General features: G+C 41.2%; 1 protein-coding gene across 1 annotated transcript in view; it reads left to right on the top strand.

Moving 5' to 3' along the window:
- Positions 1 to 19,743, top strand: part of cdkal1 (CDK5 regulatory subunit associated protein 1-like 1) — a 217,455-nt gene that overhangs the window by 71,609 nt on the left and 126,103 nt on the right. The window contains exons 5-7 of the mRNA XM_046846802.1: positions 6,114 to 6,210; positions 10,742 to 10,790; positions 12,441 to 12,561. Coding sequence (XP_046702758.1) covers positions 6,114 to 6,210; positions 10,742 to 10,790; positions 12,441 to 12,561 — 267 coding nt within the window. The remainder of the gene's footprint in view (positions 1 to 6,113; positions 6,211 to 10,741; positions 10,791 to 12,440; positions 12,562 to 19,743) is intronic.

Here is a 19,743-nt window from a genome sequence, read left to right as displayed (position 1 = left end):
AACAATGTGAATGAAATAACTGTTAAAGTAATTAAACAATCAGTATGTGGTTGAATTTTAGATCTCACACTGCAGGGATCAATCGAACGGCATCCTGTTTCAGAAGCTTCCCCGGTTTGATTCGGTAGAATTGCGTCTATGATGAATCGTGAGTTGAATGAGGAGTAATGTTTCTGATTATTAAAACCCACCGTGTTCGGGATGAATCAGTGTCTCACTCGGGACACACTTGAACCAAGATTTAAACAAGTACTGGCAATGTGACTGAGTCAACATCAGCTGAATCATATTTTGGGAATCAATTGAGCTTGAGCACACAGATCAAGTGAAGAGCAGGTGAGTCATATCGAACGAATCACATCTTTGAATCAGTGGAATCAGATATAGAATTGAAGGATTGTTGAAATATATAACGCATAGGGACTGGGACAAGCTATTTATGTGGTCGAATGGGCTGAATTATATCTCGAGTCACATCCTGGATAAGTTCAGGATTTTCCGTAAGAGTAAGTGGCATTTTACTTGTCACATGGACATTATAGCACAGTAAAAGTCATATCCCAGTTATGTTAGGAAGCTGGGGGTAGCCATGATGCAGAGCCCTCAGAGCACAGAGGATTTAAGGGCCGTGCTCAAGAGTGGCATTGTGGCGATACTGGAGCGTATACCTTCAACCTTCTGATCAGCAACCCAGAGCCCTAACCTAGTTATTTGGGAAAATTGCCAATTATTCCAGATGAAACCCCAGCAATGGTCCAAACAGCACATCGTGTCCCGAACGGCCGGGTCTGTTGTGCTTGTCAGCTGTTTCTCTCTTTCAGCTCCATGCATGATAAAAGACTGTTTGAACCAGCAGGGTGCAAGCTGTTCCCTCACACACACACACACACACACACACACACAAAGCCACATTGTTGCTGCATTGTGAAGTCATGATGTTTAACTCCTGTAGAATAAATCTGATGCTTTTTTTCATCTCTGCTAAAGTTCTAATATTTGTGAAGCACATAATGGTGTTTTTCTGGAATCAAGGTTCCAAAAAAATGATTACTGTCCATATGAGGCTAAAAGGCCACTGGTTAGATCTACGATTTCCTCTATCGTCCATTGTTTTCTGCTTTTTTTTTTAGATGATGATTCTGGGAAATCTGTTCTTGTGTTGCATCATATCGATCTACTTAGAGAAGAACCAGATGAATCAGATAGATGAGATGTTTACGGTCAGACTGGAGAGTCACAGTTTAGGAATAACTTGATTCACACCTTTATTCAGGTGAATTCTGACTCGAGTGAATGAGGTGAAATGTGTTTATCAATGAAATAAAGCGTTTTTATTTTGGGGGCGATTCGGGTGAGTCATGCCTCCAGTGAATTCATGTAGATTGTCCTTTAGGATTAATCAGTTATTTTAGTAAACAGTGTGAATCTAATAAATCGGATCAAACTGGAGCAGATTAAACGTTTGATCCTGTTTCTTGTGGGTCAGGTGAGTGATAACTCAGGAAATAATCCATTTGCATCTCGATTCAGGTGAACTGTGAGTCAGATTTATAGATACATGTCTGGTCTGTTTCTCGCACTCCTCTCTGTGACATTGACTGAGTGACATTGGTTTTTATGAGCTCCTTCTACAATTTGCAGATGCATTTAAAGGCAGTCGTGTGTGAACACAGCAAGCGCTAAAACTTTATTACACTTCTGCATGTTTTTATGATACATGTCTCAGCTTTAACCTTTTACTCAAAGCTCCTCTTTCACGAGGGGCCAGGTAGCGTCGTGCTTATAGCGGCTCGTCCAGGAGGTCGCTGTATCCCTTTGGAGAATAAAAATCAGTCCTGAGGAGAAATAAATAAGAAGTGTGTGTATGTGGTTTATGTAAATGTGTTGAAATTAGTGCAGATTGCAGGAGTTTGGGGCTGGAATTTGAAGGTGCATGAGATTGGGGATGGTGGAGTTTGGAGGTGCAGGAGATTGGGGATGGTGGAGTTTAGAGGTTCTGGATTGATAAAGGTCGAGGTATCCCTGTTTGTTCACAATGTTTTCCTCGCGTAGAGTGTTAGAGCTTTGTTTATCTCTAGCAGTGGGCTGAGCCAGTCTATGGGAACTCCTGCAGGTTGTGTAGTCCTGAGGTTTGGTGCTTGTGACCTGCTTGTTCTTCTCTGAGCTGTGTTTATATTAAACATTGGATTGTGGAGATGGTTATCTCAGCACATACAGCCATTAGCATTCTGCTCAGAGGAATTCTGCGTTCCGTGTTTACTGTGTGACGAGGTTATCATGCTTATCTGAGCTAATCACTGCTCTCTGATGTTGATGCTACTGCAGTCACTCCAGGAAAGATTTTTTTGAATCTTGCTTCATTTTAATCGTACTGAATTGGTTGCTGTGTCTACTGTTTGTTTTATTTATTTTTTTTTTTTATTGTTTTTCTTGATTAGCTACATCACTTTTAGAACCACACACCCAGCTACAAAACATCCAAATTCACCCAGGGGCTTCTTGAGTCCATGACCACGTCAGACATGTACCTGCACACTAGTTCTGTGAGTAGAACCAGAAATGAAATACCTATATATTTTATTTTTTATTTATTTTTTATTTAGAAGTGCACGACCATCTTCCACACCCATTGGTAAACTCCTCAGTCCTGAAGATGACTGGAAGCTTTGTTACAGCTTCACCTCTGACACTGGAGGCTCTTTCTATAAATGTTACATTAACATTGTATTTAAGTTCTGACCAATCCATTTGAAGTATTTTTACAATATGTGTGATTAGTTTTAAAGTGGCAGCTGAATCCCAGCTCAGAGCTCCGAGTTGTCCGTGTTAGCGCTCGTGTCACGCGTCTGTGTTTGGACAGCTTGGCAAGTGACTCATAAAGCGAACGGTCAGCATGTCCACATGTCCAATAGCACTTGGTCCTCGTGTCCCTCACGACTATTCTGTTTTTTTATATATTTTTTACAAAAAATGGTCCTGCAAGGGTTCGAGTCTCCAGCTGGAAGTTTACGGTTTATACCGAAGACTTCGGTCGTTAATATTTTCATTAGCGCCGTGTTCTCTTGTGTATCCTAGATGTAAACTCGACTCTTTTAAAGGCTCTCGGCTTTCAATTATTCACTCGGATTGAAGAGAAAAGTGCCTGAGAGATGCCTGGAGACGTTCTCCGAGCACAGAGTCCCATTTCAGAGTTTTATTAATCCTTTATCTCGAAATAAACACTCATGCTCAGCTGAAATCATCCTCCAGCCGATTCGTTTCAGGAGTCAAAGCTGTAAAGGACCTTGTTTTATAAACCATGGCTCAATGTTAAGAGTTACATGTTCAAGATTAGGAGAAGAAACACGCATTCAGCTGATCCATCCAGATCTCCTAGTCCTCCCAGGTCAGTTTTTCAACGGTTCCTCTGCCGGGCATATGTTTGCGCTCACACACCTGGGAGGAACTCGCATTCATTTCTTTTCCCCTGTAGATCTGGAGACCCCGATACCACACCATTTATTCAGCGTTTTTAGAGATTTGCACTGAAAAAATGTGTACAGATTTCCAATTAAAATGTCTATAAATGACACCAAATTGCACCAGTGACCATCGAGATGGAATCCAATTCTTCGGCATCACCGGACAGTTCCATTTGAAACGGTTGTTGTCCCAGTGGTAGAGTTTAGAACATTCTCTCTTCAAATCTCCAGGCTTCCTGGGTAAATCCTGAGCTCATGGTTCTGGAGTCTCACAAGTGCTCACACTGTCCATGGGAACTTTTTAGTTGTTTTTTTTTTTCTCTCAAGATTTGAGGAACATTCAAAGAACAGGCGATTGAATTAGCAATGTAGGTGCATGTGATGACCTGAGATCTTATTCAGTGTGTATTACTGCTTCATATTAAACTTGCGTTCAAAAATGGACACGATCATGTCTGCTAGAGAAAAAGCAAATACGAGCTGGACAACCTGAAGGGTAAACGATGTACAGCACGCAGAGAGGGAGAGCAGCGTTTGGGAAGCACCACCATTCCAGAGGTTTTATTACTCTGAGAAACCGATCGGTAGCAACACAAAGTTAATCCTTTGTTCATTGTTGTCGTCTTTACCGCGAGGATCACGTCACCTCCTGTGTAATAGTCAGCCTTTTTGACGCAGTGCTGAGCTCTAACCCACCTTTTCACCCACTTTACTGACCCGATGCATCAGGACACTGCATTTGATCTGCTCATGTGGTGTCATCGAGGAACCAGGGCGAATTCCAGCCTTGCTGTCAACTTACACACACACACACATTCTTACTGACCTACTCTACATCACATGTCTGGAGAGATCAGTTGGAGATATCTTGGAGCCGCTTCAGTTCCTAAAGGGTTCCTCTGTCTGCTGAGATTACTGCTGAGATGTGTGCGCAGCCACCCGCGCCCTTGCAGCCACTCGGTGCAGCACAAACACGTATTCCCTTCTCTCTATAGATCTGGAGGAATTTAACGACACCATGATTTGGCTTCGGTTTTGTACGTAAGCTTTCCGCTCGTCATGTCTGAAGTGAAATCTTCATCCGATGTGTTCTGGATTGTGATTGGCCAGAAGGTGTTCCATCCAATCAGCTCTGACAGCGGTGCAGGGTTACAATCAGGGAGGTGTACAGTGGATGCTCGACTGTAGCGCAGGTGGAAAGAGCAATAAATTATGCTACTCAAGTAAAACTACTGTTAAAAAGCAGGGCATTCAAAGTAGTGGGATTCTAGTGTAGTTCATAAAGGACAAGGAAATCTAAATCTTCAACTAGTTACCCATTACAGATTAAATGAAACAAACTAACAAAAATGCTAGTCCATGATTTAAGTCTAATGCAAGTTGGGCAGTTTCGCAGCAAAAATAAAAATGATAAAAAAATCTCCCGGTATAATTTATGATAATGAGAGAAATCGCAAACGCAGATATAGAATACAGGCAGCGAGTGCACGCACCAAACAACTTTCGATTCATTTCACTTTCAGCTGGGTCTGCATGACTCTCTTATCCGTCTCAATCTTTCTCCAGCTTTTTTTTTTCTTTTCCTTTGCATTCTTGTTTTTATTTTATTAAATTTTTCGACCTAGTTTCAGATGATTTGAAATGTAGTTTAGTACAATACTTTAAATGAATCATACTTAAGTAGAATTACAGATAAAAAAAAAAGAACTACCTACAGGGACACAAAAACACTGCTCGTACAGTGACGCGAGTGAATATACGTGAGAGAACTGCTGTTCTGGGAAACAATCTGCAGAACAATCAGATTGCTATCCAGGTAAACGTATGAGAACAAATCTGACCATAAGATTTTCAACATCTTGTTTCCCATTTAGTTCCCAATTGCTGTATTAACCTCCACTCTTCTGGGCAGATGTTCCACTAGATTTTGGAGTGTGATTGTTAAACTCATTTAAAACCATATCTTCATGGAGCTGGCTTTGTGCTCGAGAACATTGTCATGCTACACCCAAAGACTTTCCTTTACACTTGTGTACCTGTAACTTTGTGGAAATGTATGTATTCTCACATAAATGGAGGTGGTGGTGATGTCACATGATAAGCTCCGCCCCTGAAACCCGTACCCATGTACCGTATTTATGGCAAATAATAAATTTTTCTTTTCCCAACATGTGCTCCATGCACACGAATGTGCAAATGTTCATCCAGTGTTTTTTTTTTTTTGTTTTTGCCTCAGCGTTTTTTCACTCTCTTAGCCCAAAGCTGTTTTTTTTTTCTTTTCTTTTTTTAGTCTTCTCTCAACTCCCTTAGTTATGTTGTGTTTTAGAGGGAGGAGAGAGAATTCAGATGCTAAAGATGCCATGGAGTTTAGTTGTGTTTCTTGTTTTGTTTTTATGAAAACGGATGACTGGTTTATTAAACAATATATAATATTTTTAGACTAACCAGATGTTGCATTGATTTTATTTTTGATATTGATATTATTTATATGTAACTGTCACATTCAAGTTTCCGTTTTCTTGGTTTAAAAAGTTTTAAAAATCAAGAATAAAATGTGAACATCTAAGGAGAACTACAGCTTTTACAGTCAATTATATATATCTTCTCCTCTCTCTCTCTCTCTCTCTCTCTCTCTCTCTCTCTCTCTCTCAGAAAGGCTCAGGAGCAAAATAAGAAGGTGGTGGTTGCAGGATGTGTTCCTCAGGCTCAGCCTAGGATGGACTACCTCAAGGGCCTGAGCATTATCGGGGTAAGATTCACATTAGTCCACTGAAATATGGTTGTGAAGTTTCTAGTACTTTATTATTGAAATAGTGCAAGATGAATTCTAGTGTACATTCCTGCGCTAATTAGAGGTGGAAATGGGTCAGAAATATCATATGATACACCCATAATTTGTACCTCAGTTGTGCAAACAAAAGAAAACGAGAATTTCATTACAGCACCATGATTGAGACCGTTCCTCCTATAGAACATCTTCATTACTATGTAGCATGACTTCAGTCCATTTGTGTTTTTTGTGTCATTCTAATCATCCATAACATCCACCGAGAACCTCCGCGAGAAGGTTACACTTTCTGTACCATTGAGAAATCACCTTATGCAAATAGGCCTCCTGCTTTGCGTTCTCCACCGAGGAGTTTTTTTATTCCCAAACCCAGCGCACTTCGCCTCAGATTTTCTTCTGACGAGCTAATCAGCACGTAATATGATCCCTGTGCAAATAAACAAACACAAACATACACAAAAAAAAGAAGGAAATCAAGCTTCTGATCAACAGGCCTTCAGTCCTCCAGCGGAGTCTCGCTTTACCCCAGAATCCCTGTTTATTGCGTCTAATTACATTATTTATGCGGCGGTGTTTAACGCGGCGTGCGGAGTTTGTGTTTATTGGGCAGAAAAGCTCAGTAATGAACGAGGCGAGGTTTAATTACTTCCAGCTCTGGTTAAAGAGGCAAACAGGACAGAATCATCTATAATTCTGCCTAATTAATGCGTCTGTGTACATGTTAAACAGGTGAAAAAGCAATTTTCAGAACTAAATAATTAAAACTCTCACACCGCCGACCTACATGACGGTGCGATTGCGCGGCCGCCAGGAACCTTTCTTACCCGGAGACGACTTCTCCTTCTGTCCTTCATATCCTTCTGTTTTTATTTCTTTTTTTGTAATACCCTACCCTAACCCTATATGTTTATGTGCATTGTCTGATGCATGTAAGAGGTCAAAGGGTCAAGAACAGCCATCTGTCTCTTTTATTATCAATGTTCTTTGGCTCCCCCCCATGGTGTAATAAATGAGGAACGGATTTTACACGTGTGCAACCTTTTAGTTATACCCCAAGGAAACAAGCCGTGGTTAATGGTACTAACGAAATGACTGTGGATGAAGATATTCTTTATTCCTGAGATTCTCATGAAAGCCGAAGCCGATTTTGGAAGCTAATTCAGTCGCTTTTTTCTTTTATCAAAATCAAAATAAAAATTTCAACAATGACTTTTTGTTTAGGGTGCCATTAGTTGTGCCTGAGAGTCGATTTGCAATACAAGCACAAGTTGGTAGCAATGAGCGCTTTTTATTTATTTATTTATTTATTTATTTATTTATTTATTTTAGAACAAAGGTTGTTCTTTAGATCCGATTGCTCCTTATTATTTTTATTAAAAGGTGCCAATAATTATTGAGGATGTGTACTCTTTCTTTGCCAGCACACTCCTGTCCCGAGAGAGAGAGAGAGAGAGAGAAAGATCTGGACTATTGTCCCTCAAAAGAGAGGGATCATTTTAGAAATATTGACCTCTCAATCCTTTCTTGCTCAGAGAATTCACCAAGGAATTGCTTTTATTTATTTATCCATCTATTTATTTTTCAGTTTCTTTTTTTATGTGGAAGCAAAGAGGAAAAAAACTTCCACCTTTTGTGTGCTAGTTCCTCCCCTGCTTTCTTGTCTCAATAATTGCCGCTGTGTCACTGAGTTTTGGGGTCTGTCACGAGGGGTCCAGTGGAGACAGTGGACACTTGAAAACCTCTTCAACCCCAGCAGGGTCGTACCACCTGCCCTGTGTTTCATTATTTTTTTTTCTCTTTTGATTGAAGGTAAAAGAAAGGCGGTAAGTACCGTCCTGAAAGAGCTATCGATCGGTGGAGCAGTGGGGAAGTGGAGGTGGAGGCAGTCATCTCTCGGGCCACTGCTTCCCAAACGGCAGGGGCAACACTCGGCTTGCACAAGAGAGAGCCAGAACTCTGAATGCCCTCCTGGGGCTTAGAACTTAAAATCCACAAACATCTGTTCAGGCCTCAGACCAAAACTCTGCTACCTTTTGAACCGATCCTCTGCCTCTCTCGTTCTTTTACCAGAACTTACACCGCTTCGTCCTGACAGAAGAATGCAGGTGTTAAAATTGCGAGCGTTCAGAACTCACAGCGGTGCCCCCGGGTCCTGCGGGGTTCCTGCTCCCAAACTTTACTCTCCATCTGCAATTTACCATCATATCGATATGGATTTCTTCAGTCCTCATGCATATAAATGGCGGAGGGTCTCCAGTGCCTTTCGCTGTCTGTGGGGCAGCAGTAATTACCCCGCGGGTTGGAAAGAGCGACAGATTGAATGACGGGACCGTATGCCTGCCTATTTAGCCGTAGGAGACGGAGCGCAATTGCAGCGCGTTTGCCTCTAGCGCTGCGGCGGTCCCCGTGCACAAATGAGCACAGCCAAAGAAAAATATGACAGCAAGAGTGAGGCACTTTACTGCTTTTCCTCAATTTTTCTTGCACTGGAACGTTGCGCTTATTCCGTGCTTTAGAAACTGTCGCTAGGTTACTCGACACCGGACTGCACTGAGTGCCGAGCTACATTTCATTCACTTTCTCTAATAAGTCCTAAATAACTACACCGATTCTAACGCCAGAGAGTCAATATCGACCAGAAGATGGTTCCTTGGACATTGAAATATAAAAGGAATTCATTTTATAAGATGCTTGGAAAGATATTTGGGGAACTATTTATATGTTTTACATTGTATTTATTAATTTTTTTCCCCAAATTAATTATTTGTTCAAAATAGTGGTTTTATCCCAGCTATATTATCAGCAATGGACGTTTTTCTATATTTTATGGTACATCAACTGGAAAAATCATTTTAATATTTATCAGTTTTGGTCTGTAATTTAAAGCAATCACATTTGCGTTTCATCGTTTCATCCAGTGAAATATAGGCATAAGGCTAAAATCTAATCGTCATGAAAAAGTGTATGCAGTACAGTACTTGTGTGAATAGTGCCTGGGAATTGACTTCACCTCACAAAGCATTATAGGATTTCAGCCATTGTCCTGTTCAATCAAACCTTGGAACCAAAGTAACAACACTGGCAATTTTCTTTCATGTTGAATCATTTTCTCTTGGAGGGCACCAATAATTTTTGAAGTTAACGCTTAATTTCTAATGTATGTATCCACCCTGATATCTGTTCGAGTAGACAGGTGTTCTGGAAGTTTACACTGATGACTGCACTGCATTGTTTCAATTGTCAGTATCAGTAACTCTGTAACAAGGTTCCTTTTGAAATTCTGGCCGCATTCTTATCTTTATGTATTTCTGTAAACACCTTTTATGCACCTAAATTCTTCCTGAATTGAGGAGTGAATATTTGAACTAGGAAGCAAACAGGAAGCTGAAGCTTTGATATGCTGAGAGATCTGATCTTTATCAACAAGTGTATGCAGTCCAAACACACCAGAAGCTTCTCAGGCTTTTTAGCTTCCTTAAAGACAGGAGAGATAGACGGTGCAGATAAAGTGTGTTTTGGTGTAAACACACACACACAGCAAAAATTTGTGACTCTGCAATCATCTTTCAGCTGCTCTCATTAGGGGTCGCCACAGTGGATCATCCGTCTCCACACCCCCCTACACCCCCCTGTCCTCTACACCTGCCTCTTTCACACCTACTACCTGCAGGTCTTCACTCACCACATCCATAAACCTTCTCCTTGGTCTTTCTCTTTTCCTCACTCTTGGTGGCTCCATCCTCAGCATTCTCCAACCGATATACCCCATGTCCCTCCTCTGCACATGTACAAACCATCTCACTTTGTCCCCAAACGTCCTACATGCGCTGTCCCTCTAATAAACTCATTTCTAATCCTTTTCACCCAATGAGCTCTGACTCTGTAATAACGGGTTTATAAAATGTTTTTCCCTCTGGTGAGGGAAGTGAAGTGCTGTTGTATATCAATCATATAAAAACGTTCCCTATAGAGCTCAGAGAGCTGACAACTGGATTCAGTAGCTTCATAGAAGGAACTTTATCCTCATTATTTATATTGCAGCTGAACAATGTTGCTATATTTATACTTTTATTTTCTACCATGGATGAGATCTTATTAGTACATACATTCTGTTACAAACTGGCCGGAAGCCGAATATAAAGGTTGTAAATGATCTTGTTTTTTGGGGGTTAACCAAATGCTTATGTAGCTAACATTTAACAAATGAATACTATGTTGCTATGACAACACAAATCATAAAGTAGCTACCGTTATCTCAAGATTGACTCTTTTCCATTGGCGCTTTTCATTTAAATTTCCATCTAAAGCGACTTCAGAAAGAATGGACTCTCCGCTAGCTAATGCCAGGACAAGCGCTCGGAGTGTCCAACTCAGCTTAGCAGAGCAACATGAAAATATACAAAGCCACTTTTTAAAATGATTAAATGTGCTGCTGTTTCTTTTTCTTTTGTTTTCCGATCTCCGTCCGTCTCTTGGCTCCGTCCGTGTCCAGGTCCAGCAGATCGATCGTGTGGTGGAGGTGGTGGATGAAGCAGTGAAAGGTGCGTCATCTCTCATCTAATCTCCGACTCACATCCACACATGGATTGATCAGACCCATTAGCATCTTTTGGGCTAATCTGTAGACGGACAGATCTACACGCTGTAGGGTTTCTTCATTTGATATTTACAGTAACGTTTCAGTTGATTCTTTCAGCAAATTAGTGTACCTGCCCCTTTTACAGGTATGTGGATGTCACCCAGTCTCTGATCTATTAATGATTTCTGTCCTGTTAGACTTTAGCAGAATGTGGTGGTGATGATGAGTCACAGTCACATGACGTTTCTAACTTACTACTAATTAGCAGGCCAACATTCTTTTCTGGGATTGAATTCTTATAAAAACTCATAATTGTACTGCAGTTATACCTTTTATAGTCATGACCTTTTAATCCTTCTCCTTTTTTCCCCTCTTCCTTTCATAATTTCTCAAACACAGGAACCGTGACTTTTAACAGAACCAGCAGATTGGAAAACGACTCCTTTCACACGTGTGTGTGTGCGCGCGAGTTCAAACACGCCACTATTTGCATGTAGATGGGCTGGATGAATAATTTAGGAGGCGTTATTAGTTCACGGCACACGGCTCTGAATGCGGAGGGCGTAATTAAATTTGCCCGACGATAAACGCGGCGCGATTGGACGCGAGCATGAACTCCTGACTCGCTTGTTATCGGATTGATCTAGCCAGACGCTTTATTAGAAAGAAAAAAAAAAAGCCGCAGAATGAAAAAGACTCGAAGTGGCGGTGTGTCAGAGAGCTCAGTTTGTCGTTTTTCTTCTCTCGCTCGGTGTATTTACGCAGCCCTAGCGCCACTTACATTTTTATATTTATAGCTCTAACTTTGAACCCTAAACTGTCTCGTGTCAGAGAGTCGAGGAGACGATGCGATGTAGAGCATCGTGTCATTATTGCTTCTAACACTCTGATCATGCGGAACTGTTCATGAAAACGTATCACCTCATTTCTATTAACAGTAAAAGGTTAAAGACGGTGACACTTTTCTCCAGGCCTGAGCGGAAAGTTTCTTTGCTGAACAAAACACATAAAAAGAAGAGATTGTTGCTAATACATCTTATATACACAGACCAGGCATAACATTAGAACATTATGAGCGGTGAAGTGAATCACACTGATTATCTCTTCATCATGCAGCAAGTGAACATTTTGCCCTCAATGATGATGTTAGAAGCAGGAGAAATGGGCGAGTGTAAGGATTTGTGCGAGTTTGACAAGACAGTTTGACAGTTCTAATTATTTAGGTTAGCGCGCGTGTTCTTTCAGCTCGAGACTCTACGGCGTTTGGAATTTCTTAACGGAGGTTTGGAGGGATAGAAGTTCAAGGTTTTCTTATTCTTCAGCATCTTTTAATAAAAAAAAATAATTTTTGAAAACGTGAACAATGCTTTTATGTTGACTTCGGTAGCGTGGATGAATAGAGGCGAGGGGTTTGTTGTTCAAACGGCATTCTTTTTTCTTTTGGATGGTGAAATAGAGATTCAGGATCATTCAGGGCAGTACTTCACCTCCGTGAGGCTGTTTTTGTGATTCCAAGGTTCTACGCAATGCTAACTGTGTTTCTGTGTGTGTGTGTGTGTGTGTGTGTGTGTGTGTGTGTGTGTGTGTGTGTGTGTGTGTGTGTGTGGTGAAGGTCACTCTGTACGTCTGCTGGGTCTAAAGAAAGATAATGGGAAGCGGCTCGGCGGCGCTCGATTGGATTTGCCGAAGATTAGGAAGAATCCGCTGATTGAAATCATTTCCATCAATACAGGGTGAGCTTTTTTCTTTTTTCTTTCTTTCTTTTTTTTTTTTTTTTTTTTTTGCATTTGATTTGCTTAAATTGCAAATGGTGCCATTTCTCAGAATTCCCTGCAGCGTAATTTAAATCCTAATAGCTATTTGATTGTGTGTGTGTGGGGGATGTAGCAATGCATTCTGGGATTGATGAATTGATTTCTTATGCGTTTTGGCACAAGAATTTGACTTTAAAGCTCTGGGAAACTCCAAACTTCTTTGTTTTTCTTATCAGTTTCACTTGTCCAGTTCCTTTCCCTGATTTACAAACTAAGAATTATTGGTAGTGATGTACAAAAGAAAATCTGTTTTCTGTAAAGTGGGTGGGGCTAAGCATAGCCTACATTTGCATATTCCACGCCTTCATTTGTAAGTCTGATGGTTTCCTACGTTTCACTGTATAAGTGAAATTACAGCTTGGGGCAGAAGGATCTCAATCGGGTTTTGATTTTAAATATTAGGCGCTTTTAAGTACAATTTGATTGTACATTTGTTTTATAAACATATACTCGAACTTTAAGGACGCATACACCCATTTTTGGCTGAGGATAAGGGCAGGGTGCACTACACTATATGGACAAAAGTTTATGGACATCAGACTATAGGATTCCCCTGTTGTTTTGTTTGTTTGTTTTTAACCATTCCACATTTAGTCTCCATCAGATTTTTATAATAACCTCCACTCTATTGGAAAGATGTTCCACTAGTGAAGTCAGGTAGTGATGTAGGTGAGGTGCAGTCAGTGTTTACATTCAAGCCCACAGGTGTTCAGAAGGGTTGAGGTCAGAGCTCTATAGCAGGAGATCTTCCACTCTAAGCAGATCTTTATGGAGTTGGCGTTGTATACAGGGGTGCTGTCATGCTGGAACAGATTTGGGTCTCCCAGTTCAAGCTATTTCATGCAACTACATCCAAATATGTTCAATTGTATAATGTACAATTGTGTGCCTTCAAATTTGTGGGACAAAAACACACATGGCTGGAAAAACTATGTACTTTAATAAATATTGAGTGTGTGAGACCAAATCCAGACAATATTTGAGGTGTTTGTTAGGGGGCACAGTGAGAACTCTTGTTTTAGATCTCAGAAAGCTGCTACTTGCTCATTTTGAACTGAGCAAATACATTTTTTAAGTATAGCAGAAAAAAAAAGTGTGTTACAAGAAAGAAATACACTTTGCACACTTGAGCTTCTTTCCCCAACAACAAAGAATCCTGGGAAAACATGAGCCAAGTTCAGGTGATTTTCTGGAAAGCTTCCGGTTCTGGTTAGTTAAAAAACAGTGATGGAAATTTGATTTGAATGAGCAATAACTAGACCAGGTGCTCGAGCAGGTACTAGAACAGGAGCAGGTTCCAGCTTCTTGTCTGTAGCAGCAAGTAGACGCTTCATATACAGTGTTTTCCCTCAAGCCAATCTGGAGGCTCCCTGCTGCTAAATTAGACACACAATCGAACAATCACTTGATGCTCACCTCACACCTAGAGCTGGTGACCTGCTGTGATCCGAGTGTGTATTACACACACACACACACACACACAAACACAAGACAAAGCCACTCTCACACACAGCAGGTCCACAGTAATGAAAGTCCTCGTCAAAACATCTCGTTTGGAGTCTGAGGATGAACCCTGAACTCCAGGGACACACAAGACAGAACGCAACCACCGCCAGAGTGAGACAAGTCTAATTTCATGGGCAGCAGTGTGTGGAGCAAGATGTGACCTGAGATGTGAAATGAGGAAAAAAAAATAAAGAGCTGGAGATAGTCAGGAATCTCGGAGCGAGGACCACAGCCGAGCACAATCCTCTGACCTGATCACAAAACGTACACGACGTTAATACCAAAGTAGCATCGAGCTAAATAGAGTCAAGACTGTGTTCTGTATTGACTACAGACTAGTAAACAATAAAAGACCTGAAATTATCCAGAAAAAGCTTTTTGTGGAGGTAAAACGGGTCACCGTGGTTCGCACGCATTTCTAATACACCACATTATCAATTCTTATCTTCTTTTTTTTTCCTGTATATCACTAGATATACACTAGAAACGCTTCTGTACGTCATACACACGCTACCCACACTGTCAGCACTTGCGGTTTTACCTCCGCTTTGAATTTCATATTAATATTTGCTATAGACACACTGACACGGTATATTTAGGCCGCGTCCACACTAATTAGTTTCGGAAACGCATTTTTCTCTCCGTTCCGTCTGAACAGAGACACCGAGACGGCAGTTTCAGTCCACAAAACTGTAGCTTTTCGCCTACAAAAGTGCCTGCGACGTTCCAAAGAGCCGGAAAAGCAAACAAACAGCAGGCCGGAAACGACAACGTTTTGCTCGTGCGCACTACAGAGACGTAAGCGTTTCGGTGTGCAGAGAAACGATTGAGCATTGTATCCGGATTAGTGTAGAATTAGCCTACTTGCGTAATTAAGAATGGTAGGATGACCTGAGCGTTCGTCCTGCATTCGTCTGCTATTAGAAAGCCGCAGGTCGGAACTGGTGTCGTGAATTGTGTCGTTTCCCTCCTCAGAGATGTGTATTATTTTTTTTGTGTTGTAGTGTTCACACTGAATATGTCTGTGTGCTGAGGATAGAAAGCTAGTGCATGTATAGACAGTACTGTGAGACTCATTTGAAGGTAAAAAATTCTTGAGAATGTTTATATAAGAATGGTTTTAAATGTTTTTTTTTTCGGAGGACGAGAAAGTTTGGGTAACTACGCAAAATCGCACATGCTCGAGCGTCGTCGTTTCTCTCTTTCTCTCTCTTTCTCTCTCTCACTTGTTTGCTTGCTTACACTGAGGCGTCTCTTCCGCTTTTGTTTCCGAAAGCTACAATCAATCCGCTTTATATATTTATTTATTTTGCCCCTCTGCTAGACGAATTCCCTCTCTCCCCCGCTGCGTAATTAAAAACTCCTTTCAAAGCGGCGCTTAGAGACAAACGAGATCGAGACTGAGACGGCACGAGACGCGCAGGTACGGCAACCCCTCGCTGCTCTGGGAGCCGTTTTGGAAATGTGTGTGAGTATGTGTATGGCTTTGAGGCCTCTCCAGGGTCTTTTGCAGCCAGATTACGTTTTTGTCAATTATAATTTGCATTGATGCACAGGAGGAGGTGTTTTTTCCTATTTTTATTTTTTTTTTAAGACTTCTCGATAGGACATGTTGGATGAAAGTAAAGTCCCGGTCTCTGTCACCGTCGTCTTCTTTAGATTGCATTTGTAATGATTTTGAATCCAGAAGAGGTTTGCAGGGTAAAAGTGTAGTTAATACGAACCATTAGGTTCACAAAAGAAAGTTTATTTTCATCGTGACTCGAAGAGTTCGGAAGCGGTCGCCACGTTTTCACAAATCCCTCACTGCGGTACATTTCCTCAGTTGAGCGATTGAGTCATTGATGTCATTACTGTATGCTGTTACTTTAAGATAAGATAAACCTTTATTCGTCCCACAGTGGGGAAATTTCTAAATTTCTAAATTTCTAAATTTCTAAATTTCAACACACAGTGATTCAGCCCTGAGTGTAATCTCACAGCGGCTTTTTTTTCTTTTTTGACGTCCCGAACCCTATTTCTTGAGGATACAGTAATTTTAACAAATGTTTGAACATTTGCAAATTCCCACTTACTAGCTAGCGCTCTCTCTGTCACAGATGTCTGGATGTGATTTCTGAGTGATGATTTATTTATTTATTTTTTAATTAAACCCCACGCATCACGTGTCTAGTGCCAATTTACCAGAAAGCATGGCCCAATGTCTAACTGGTGTCATAGATTTTATACCTCTGTGATTGGTGATTCTTATTTCCCTGTATCAGCATCTCTGGCACAAATAATTGGGGAGAGAGAGAGAGAGAGAGAGACTGATTAGGGAAAATGAAGTGTAACTACAAATGGATGCAGCTTCAGTGTGGTGGTGTTTTAAATGAATGAAAGATGTTAAGGTTTGCACATTGCTGTTGTATAAGAGGAATAAAGCACCACGACGGAAGCAGTGGAAACTCCGACTTCTCGTCTCCGTCACTAATCCCAGGTAAAGATGAAAGGAACGCAGGAATAATCAGTACGTCTTACGGCAGGCTAGTCATGCTGATTAGCATCTTTGTTCGACGGCTGCATGTTAATTCCGGGTTTCTCTGTAGCTCCGACTCCGCTGTGCACTCAGGCCTATAAAAGAAAAAAAAAACGTCATGTAATTCCTAGGGAAATTAAAATTACAAAGTGCACACGTTTCATTTCAATACAAAAACTGAATAATTTTCTCTCCATCTTCCTTTTCATTTCTACGCTCTTCTCTTTAAGTTTTCCGCTGCTTCTGTCCTCTGTCCTGCTTTTACAATTTTTAACGCTCTGCGCCTCGTAAGGCCTCTGGACATCGGAAATGCGCAGAAAGACTGATAACGCAACTAATCCCCCCTTGTTTCCCCCCAATGTCCCGGCTCTGAGAATAGAAAGGACATTTGATTAGGCCGGGGCTGATTAGCCTTTTCGGATTAAGGGTCTGTTTTTATCCTGTGCAGAAGAACACCAGGTTCTTCTGATGTCAGGCGAGACGGGAAGAGTAATGCAGGGCAGTTAAAAACAATAGGGTTCTGATTTAGAATGCAGATGCAGATACATTATTATTATCTTCATATTACTTTATCATCAATTATAAAAACTAATTTTAGAAAAGAATGAACGAATTTCAGGGATTTGTTTTTTTATTACAGGATCAAAAAGTCTTCTTTACAGCAAGTGTGCTCGTGCGAACGCACCTCGTTGTGTCGAGCAGTCCTAGTGAGATAGTAGTGTATAACGCAGCGCTCCTGCTGATTCAGTTTAGGAACCGTTTTCTTTCCCTGACACCACTAGAACTTTCCATGTCGCACTTTTAAATCACTACATGGACACAAGTTTGTAGAAACCTGACTGTAAAATTCATGTCCTTTTTGAACATCCCATGCCACAGTTATTCTTCATTCACTGTTACAAAAATCTCCACTCTTCTGGGAAGATGTTCCACTAGATTTTGGAGTGTGCTTGTGGAGATTTGTGTGAGATTCATTAAGCCACAAGGGTTTTAGCAAAGTCAGGTAGTGATGTAGGAGAGGTGAGGAGGACTGGGGTGCAGTCAGTGTTCAGCAGGGTTGAGGTCAGAGCTCTCTATCAGGAGATCTTCCACTCCAACCTATGTAAAGTACATCTTAATAGAGCTGGCTTTGTGCACAGAGGCATCGTCATGCTGGAACAGGTTTAATCCCCCTTGATCAAATTAATTGAAAATTGAATCCAAATACATCAGTTGTGTGTCTCCAACTTTGTGGTAACAGATTGGAGAATGACACCACATCTCTGGAAAAATTCCACTACAGCTTTGACTGTTGACTCTGCAGAGTCCTTTCAGGAATGTTGGTTAAATGCCTGAACTGCTTCTGACCAATCAGAATCCAGCCGCATTACGGGAAATGTTCATGGGTCCGATAATATCGTCTGGCTTTGGGATTAACACCACCACCCCCCACACACGCAAACACTCGTTCTCCAGCTCAGCCCGGCGTCCCCGTGCACTGTGATCCTCTCATCGCTGCCTATTACATCATATGTTACAGCTCATTCAGCCTAGCTGTCGATTATTTTAGTCAACTATTCTACCGATTATTCCATCGAATAATCGAGTAATCGGATAAGGAGAAGTTTCTTTTATTGAATAGTAATGCTAAATATACAAGAGAAAATATGAGAATAAGAAAAACATTTCTATTGCTGAAATTGCATATAAGAATATCTGTGAAAACTAAACCCATTTAGTGCATTTAATTGCCACATTTTTGTGTTACTCGTGAGGGGTCATAGAACGTTTTATATACATAAATCAAAATATAATAATCAGGTTCAAATTACTTTAATAAAAAAATTTTTATAAACAAAGTAAACACACTGTATGCGATTTTCTTTATGTTTAAGTTTGAAATTAACTTCTGTAACCTTCTGTTGCGTTCTTTGGCCTGAATCTTCTCGCTGCTTTCTCTTCCGTGCCTCCATTTTTCATTCGTGACACAGGTACACAGCGCACCGCGTTTCCCCACGGACTATTTTTACTGCCGCAACACCTGATAACGCGCACAACCTTTGCGTGAAAAGTGGCTGTAACGGTCGCTTCATTAACACTAACAGAGGTTATTGGATTAAATCAGCGTCTAAAGCCTTCTGACCGTTAAGTGGAGCGCATTTTGTGGCGTAATAATACGGGGATTAAAAGCATCATCGTGTGTCGTGATTGTAGTCAAAAGTCACAAAATAATGCAACACAATGCCAAGATCATTATGTGAGCTATATCCTTTATTAGCATTACGGATTAAATGTTTATGCTACATGGATATTTGCATCGCAGTGTTATCTTGTCATATTGCTTGCTAGGGAACATTGATCCTCCTTTAACTTTCATCAAACACTACATCAAGCAATCCTGTGGCCGAACCTGTTGTGCAAATTTCTGGAAAGAGGTTTGCATTCTCCCTAATTTTTTCATCGTCTGGTCAGTAGTTTGCTCAGAATGTGCTCTTAACCTTCTACAGGCCCCGAAAACATGTCTCCTTGTGAGCCGAAATCCAGTCTGAGGCTCACATGGGCTCTTGTTTGTCACCGCTGTACCTTTGGGAACGAATCAGACAGACAAATCACTCAGGAAGCAGGTGACCCTCCAGGGCCCTCAAAGGGGAACTTCTAGACCGAGAAGGAGGAATAGAGGCAGTAGATCAGCTCTAGGTGAACCCAGACGTCTGAGAACATTCCCATAAAGGTCTATCTCTAAAACATCAGCCCTGAGACAGACAAGAAAAGAGCAAAAGCTTCTGGATGAATCGGGAAAAAAACAAAACAATCCAACACAATCTTCCCCACATGTTATAATTAACATCACAACGCTTGCAGTCAATATTTCATTCACACGTTCTTTTTCCCCTCTCCCCATCGTTTGTCTCCCGGGGTAACGACATCTCTGTCGCTGTCTGGAGCTTCACCATCAATCCAAAACGTCACACTCGCTTTACTTCCTCCTCACTGATCAAGGTCCTTATCAGCCGTGCCTGAACATCATCCGCCTCATTAGAGAATCTCATTTCCCGTTGTGTCGTACGCGACGAGCTCCGTGTCTACACACACGCGCG

Source organism: Silurus meridionalis, chromosome 4, assembly GCF_014805685.1.
Source record: "Silurus meridionalis isolate SWU-2019-XX chromosome 4, ASM1480568v1, whole genome shotgun sequence".
NCBI classification, from domain to species: Eukaryota; Metazoa; Chordata; class Actinopteri; order Siluriformes; family Siluridae; genus Silurus; species Silurus meridionalis.
This window is presented reverse-complemented; position numbering and strand designations above follow the sequence as displayed.